The sequence below is a fragment of the Microtus ochrogaster genome, unplaced genomic scaffold (assembly GCF_000317375.1).
Source record: "Microtus ochrogaster isolate Prairie Vole_2 unplaced genomic scaffold, MicOch1.0 UNK5, whole genome shotgun sequence".
NCBI classification, from domain to species: Eukaryota; Metazoa; Chordata; class Mammalia; order Rodentia; family Cricetidae; genus Microtus; species Microtus ochrogaster.
Genome location: NW_004949103.1, coordinates 2675213 through 2682059, shown reverse-complemented (window position 1 = coordinate 2682059; position 6847 = coordinate 2675213). Strand labels below are relative to the sequence as shown.

General features: G+C 46.7%; 1 protein-coding gene across 1 annotated transcript; it reads left to right on the top strand.

The window, feature by feature from the left end:
- Positions 1-2640: 2640 nt before the first annotated feature.
- Positions 2641-3654, top strand: Bloc1s4 (biogenesis of lysosomal organelles complex 1 subunit 4). The gene has a single exon (XM_005365944.2). It carries the CDS (start codon positions 2651-2653, stop codon positions 3296-3298), a length of 648 nt encoding a protein of 215 aa, XP_005366001.1. The 5' UTR covers positions 2641-2650; the 3' UTR covers positions 3299-3654.
- The last annotated feature ends 3193 nt before the right edge of the window (positions 3655-6847 follow it).

The following is a 6847-nucleotide window of genomic DNA, read 5'->3' as shown; positions in this document are numbered from 1 at the left end:
GGCTGCTGATTCTGGGTTCTATAAGAAAGCAGACTGAGCAAGTCATGTGAAGCAAGCCAGTAAGCAGCATCCTCCCATGGCTTCTACACCAGCTCCTGCCTCCAGGATCCTCCCCTGTTTGAGTGCCTGTCCTGATTTCCTTCAAGAATGAACAGCGATATAGAAGTATAAGCCAAGAAAACCCCTTTCTCCCCAGCTTGCTTTTTGGCCACAGTGTTTTGTCACAACTATAGAAACTGTACCTGAGACAATTCCCTGTCTCTTATTCTTCCACTAACCCTTAGACTGAAATTGAATAAGCTTTGTAAACTCTAGGCAGAATCATCACTTCCCAGATAATCATAAAGTGTCAATGGCCCCCGTGGTACCTGTTCATTGAAGCCATTATCATGGGGTCATGGTGCAAAGCAGGGAACATGAGTGGGGGAGCAGCCATATTGTGTGATATCATTTTGCAAGTCAACCCAAAAGGTGTGTCCATGCTTATGGTGAGCATGTATTTGCTCTTAGATGATTATATTTATCACCTCTAGGAACCAAAGCCTGCCGGTTTGACTATGATCGTGAGCAAAACTGTAGAGTGAAGAGACCTCAATGAAGTACAGGCTTCATTGAATGAATTCCTCAATGAGGACCTCCTAGGCCTGCTTACCTCCATCACCCTGTCTCCCAGAATGCCTCTCTCCCTTTGTAAATTGCAATCCCAGCCTAAACTAGGAGTTTTTGCTCGGGCTGTTGCTTCCTGCTCTTCGGATGCCTTCACCGTTTCTCCTTTCAGGGACTGTACTCAGCATTCAAAGCCCAGCAATGTCACTTGCCCTAAAATGCTTCCTGATGCCCCCATGGAGGTGTGGCTCCCTCTAATGGCTCTTGCGATATGCCATAACATAATTCCTGGTTTTAATTTCTGTCCACACCTCTCCTCAATCCATGTCTTGTCTTTACTAGTGCCTTACGCAGGATGTGCACCCTGCCACATCAGACACTGCCACAGTCGAAGGGCAAGGGCTTGGGCCAGTGGAACGCCTAGAGCTTGTTCTGCCACCTCATTACCGTGAGTCCATAAACCACTGTCCCCCACAGTACGTACTGGGAGCCTGGCAAGCTACACAAAGTTCATTCTGCTTGACATCGAGGACTCAAGGGAGAATATCAATTTTTTTCAATTCTTTAAAAATGATTCACTATGACTTGTTTTATTAATACCTACAGGGACTTCTATTATCTGAACAAAAAATTCACTATTCTTTTTTGTAAAGATTGTTTTTGTATGTGTTGTGTGTGTGTCAGTGAGTGTACTCTACTCATGTATAGGGGCTCACAGAAGCCAGAAGAGGGCACCTGAGCCTCTAGAACTGGAGCAATAGGCAGTTGTCAGCTGCCTGATCTGGGTGTTGGGAATCAAGCTCAAGTACTCAGAGAGAGCAGCCTGTGTTTTTCACCACTAAGCCATCTCTCCATTTCCATCATTCTTTAAATAAATAAACAAAAGGAAAAAAACAGAAACAAAACTCAGTTTTCTAGATAAATCTTTTCAGGCAAATGAACACAAATGAGTTTTGGTTTTGACCTTGAATGCCTATCAGAGGTGCTGCCTGGGCCCTGATGTTTCTCCTTTCTCCAGCATCTCTGCCCACCATCTCTGATGCTTTTCCCTGTAGCCCCTGTGATAGGGAGGACTTTGTGACCTTGCATGGGTGCTGGTGGGTCCTACACAATGGATGGATATGGGAGCCTAAGCTGTGAACTTACTGTGAACTATGGGTGGGACACAGTGCAGAATGTTCTTCTCATAAGATGGCCTTCTAGAAAGAACTACATAAATCGTAATAAGTGAATTCATTTGAAAGCAAAGGACGTGAAGGATTATCACACTAGGAAAGGCAAAGGCCTGGGAGGAATATTCTTGGCTCTTCACAAGACCAAAGATGACAATGACACCAGGTGTATTTTCTTGCTGTAGTATTTCCTTAATTTTAAATGTCACCTCATGTTTTGCTTGCTTTAATAATAAAACTGAGAAGTGCTTTGTTTGCACTGCTCTTGAGTTCAAACGCCGGGAGTCCTGACTCCCCAGGCAGGTCTTCGGAATATCATACCATCCGGAGAGATGTGGCCTTGCTGGACACAGGGCAGGTGGACAAACAGGGGTCATCCGGCTGTGAGGATAAGCAAGAAGGCCTCCGTGGACATCTTTAGATTTACTTTATTGTATTCTTTTTACACTATTATCTCTCAGTTTACCATCTATCCAGCTACCAATCATCTACTGGTTTGTTTGCTTGAGACAGGGCCTCACTATGCAGCCCTGGTTGCCCTGAAACTGGCCAGGCTGGCCTTAAAGTCATGAGATCTGTTTGCCTCTACCTCCAGAGTGCTGGGATTAAAGGCCTATGCCACGACTGGCTTAATCTATTTATCTGTCATCTACCCATCTTCCTATCTATCATCTAATAGTCATCCTTTTTGGATTATGAACATGTAGAAACAACCGTCACACTCAATAAAGGCGGACGGAAGCCGACTGGGCACTGGGAATATGGACAGATTAGCACACTGGTAAGAGCATGACGCATTCAGTCGGCGTCGGAATCAGGGAAATGCGGGATCGTGACGTAACCGCGAAGCGCCGGAAGCGGCTGAGCGGGCCATGGAGGACGGACCCGCGGGAGGAACCCTTCTGCGAGAGGCTTCGACTGAGGAGGCTGAGCCGCTGGGTGCTGCGTGGAGCGGGGACAGCGGCCACGTATCGCAGAGCCACAGCAGCGCGTCCGGGCCGTGGGAAGTTGACGGCCCGGAGGACGCTCCGGGTCGCGATCTGCCGCTGCTGCGCCGCGCCGCCTTGGGCTACGCCTCCAGCCTGCTGCCCGTCACGGGGCCGCGGCCCGAGGTGGAGGCTCTGGACGCCAGCCTGGAGGACCTGCTGGCCAGGGTGGACGAGTTCGTGGGCATGCTGGACATGATTCGCGGAGACTCGTCCCACGTGGTGAGCGAGGGCGTGCCGCGGATTCACGCCAAAGCCGCGGAGATGAGGCGCATCTACGGCCGGATCGACAAGCTCGAGGCTTTCGTGAGGATGATCGGCAGCAGCGTGGCCAGGATGGAGGAGCAGGTCACCAAGGCTGAGGCCGAGCTGGGGACCTTCCCTCGGGCCTTCCGGAGGTTGCTGCACACCATCAGCGTTCCCGCTCTCTTCAAGTCGGCGCCCACCGGGCCCCAGCGCGCCGCCTACGAGCCGCCGGTCCTGTTTCGGACCGAGGACCACTTTCCCGGCTGCGAGGACAGACCGCAGCTCTGAGCCTGCACCTCTACCGCGGAACTCCAATGAGATGCTTGTTTCGAGTGTTAAAGAGATCCTGCTAACTGGTGTATATGTTGTCAGGATGTGAACTGTTGAAAGTTTATTTTCTGCAAACGACTTGATACCGTCACTATTCAATGTCGAGAGTATAGATCCCCGTGTCTTCTAGTTATGACCCAAAAGTTGTTTGGTGGGGGGCTGGGAAAGCCAACTGAATTAATTTACCTGTGCAATATGGCAGAGCTGTTATTTTTATGGCCTTTATTAGAGTTACCAGTGTTACCTTGTTAAGATTTATATATTTATATGATCAAAAGTGACCAAAAAATTAAAGCTGTATTCTTAAATCCTAACAGCGAGTGGTTCAGTTTTCTGTAGCCTTCTAGGATAGATGGCCGGTTATTTAGTATCATATTCAGCTTTGCAGATTGTAAAACAGTTTCTCAAGATAACAATAACTGGGCGTTTTGTTGCAGCAAGTTCTGAAGTTGTACTTGATATTATGATTCAAAGGCTTAGTTTATTATACCAAGCATATTAATGTATGGTTATCAGTGTTGATTTATAGCACATTAACTCAAATGTTAGATTTCATTGAAAGAGATTTCCTTCTGGAAATTATTTAGTGTATTTCCTGTTTTGTTTGTAAATAAGCCTGTCATTTATGTTTTGAGTAGTGGAGTAGGAATAGGCAACTTCTTTATTCAAAACCTCGTGTGGAAAACCAACCTTGCTGCTGTTTTCACAGTTCTCCTTCCCCTTTGGCCCCAAGGGTCTCGTTCTTTCACTTTGGGGATACGGAATGTTTAAAGTTCTCTTACCAACAAACTGCTGTTCCCTAAGTTGGTTCTCCCAGGTAGTAGCCCCAAGTAGGGACTCAGCTGAGGAGTGTATTGCTGTCGGTGAAGGTAAGTAAAATCAACAATGGAGCCAGGTGTGATGGCATACATTTAAAATCCAAGCACTCAGGAGTCAGGCAAGAAGATCACAGGTACCAGGAGAGCCTGGGCTATAGAGTAAGTTCCAAGTCTGCTTGGATAGCTAAGAAGACCATATATCAGAAAATAAAAGACTTAGCCAGGCAGAGTGAAGCATGCCTTTAATCCCAACACTCAGGAGGCAGAGGCTCTATTAGTCTGAGGCTAGCCTGGTCCACATAGTGAGTTCCAGCATAGCTAGGGCCACATAAAGAGACCCTGTCTCAGTAAATAATTAAACTTGATGATGTAATCTCTTTTGGCTTCTCATAGACCTGTGTTGTATGGTGACATTAATTCATTTGGTTTGTAGTTCAAATCAAAGAACACATAAATTTAGGAAGAGCTGTAGGTCAGTGACCTACATTTACTGCTCAGAATCTGGTTATTAATATATTTCTATGACAGTCGCTGAATGTGAAAATAGAGTTCCAGGCCAACCTGTACTAATGAGTTGCACCCTGTCTCAAAAACCCCAAGATTGCTTACATAAGGGGCTGTGGAGCTGGCTCAGAGAGTGTAGTGCATGCCCCACAGCCATTGCCTGAAGCTCCAGCCCCAGAGGATCGATCTGATGCCCTATTCCAGCCTCTGAGGTCACCTGCATCCAGATGCACAAACCCACGCCCAGACACAGAAGTACAGTTGATGGGAGGGGGAGGGATATGGGAGGTGGTGGCGGGGAAGACACAGAAATCTTAAATAAATAAAGAAGTACAGTTGAGTGCAAATACATCTTTTTTTCAAAGATTGTTTATTTTGGACAGTGATGGCACCTGTCTTTAATCCTAGTGGGGGACAACAGCAAGCAGGTCTCTGAGTTCAAGGTTAGCCTAATCTACAGAGCAAGTTCCAGGACAACCAGGGCCATGCAGAGAAACCCTGTCTTGAAAAGAACAAAAGATTGTTTACCTATCTCTAGGGGGAAAAATGGTTTTTAAGCCTGCTGAAGATAGAGTAGAAAATGGGCACAAGTTAAACATTCTGTAAAGTAATGCATTGATTATGTTACTTATATATTTACTTAGAAAACCATAAGCTAGGCTGAGAAAAAATTGATAAGCACTAGGCAAAGAGACTCAGCATTTTAATGACGTACCTTGAGATGGTCCATGCAGAAGGCCTGGTTCTGAAGGTAACATGCACACTTACCTGTGAACCTTATTTCTAAGACATCAGATGTCTGGAGTTCCAGCTAGTGGATGCTTTAGAGGTTTCTAGTGGAGATCTGTGACCCTCTTACTTGGTATGAGGAGTTGCTATCTGGCATGGTATAGGACATCAGATGAAAGTCATTTGCCCTCAAAATGGAGGTTGCAGCCAGATGTGACTAATGCCTGTAATCCCAGCATTCAGGAGGCAGAGGCAGAAGATCTTCAACTTGAGCTGCAACCCCACCCCACAAAACTCTGAGACAGATACATTGACCTTTACCCAATGCTCTCATTAGTTCTCATGGGCACTAGAAAAAAAACAAAAATTTGTGGGCTGCCGGTTCCCACAGGAACCAACCACAGTCCAAGGACACTGCAGCCAGCAGCCTTCTCATTTACTTACCTACTTCCTGTTTGGGAGCGGCCCAGGGTGTCCTGTGTAAGGCTGTGGCCTCATCTAACCAGCCGGCCTCACCACCTGCAGATGTGACCAACAAGTGGATGGCCGCTCTATGGGCCCTGCTTGGCCTGCCTGGATTCTCAGCAGTAACAATTCACATGTCTGGAGTGAGCTATACCATATCTGGGTATCGTATCAAAACAGGAAAACAAATAAAGTCATGTTTGCCAGGAAACCAATGGGAGGGTCAAGAACACAGAGAGAAAATATGTGACTCCTAACGCAAGAACAAGGCAGATTCGTAGCAGAAGTCGGATGCCAGCATAGTCCAAGCCATGGTTCCTGGACTACACTGGTTAAACACAGCACGGGTATTTCTAGCAGAACCGTGCGAGCTTTGTTCCTAACAGCACCAGGACATGTGTAGAATTCACATTTTCTAAGAAGACCTTAAATATGCTAAGAGGCTATAAAGTCAAGAACATTTTTCAAAGTGACCTAAGCCATCAGCCCGTCAATGGAGAGCCAAAGCGTTCCTTTTAGGCTCTTCGTCGACCAAAGTGGGAGGGGATCCTCCCGGTGGTGTGAAGCCGGCTGGAGGAAGCAAGATTAAAAAAAAAAAAAATGTGGTTACGTAAATAAAGCCTCTCAGGATCATCTGGCTGCAAAACAGTTCCTTCCCACAAGAGGGCGCTACAGGCGCAGGGAAGGCGCCAAAACAGCATTTCCAGACACAGCCTTAAGGAATTCAAATTCCGTCCAAGATTCTCAGACGGACTCAGCCACAATAGCCGGACCTCCATGATAGACGCACAGAGCACAAAACAGAATGAACAGAAGCTGAGGCACAATGTCTGTTCCTCTTCCTGTAGCGTATGAGAAGGGTGCATGCTAATATTTGGGAATAACCATCTGATAGGCCCCATGATCGCCAGGCCCTTCACTCTGCACTATCTTCTTAGCTCTGACCTTCCCCCAAGAGAAGCGTGGTCATTTATTTACTTAATTCTTGTCT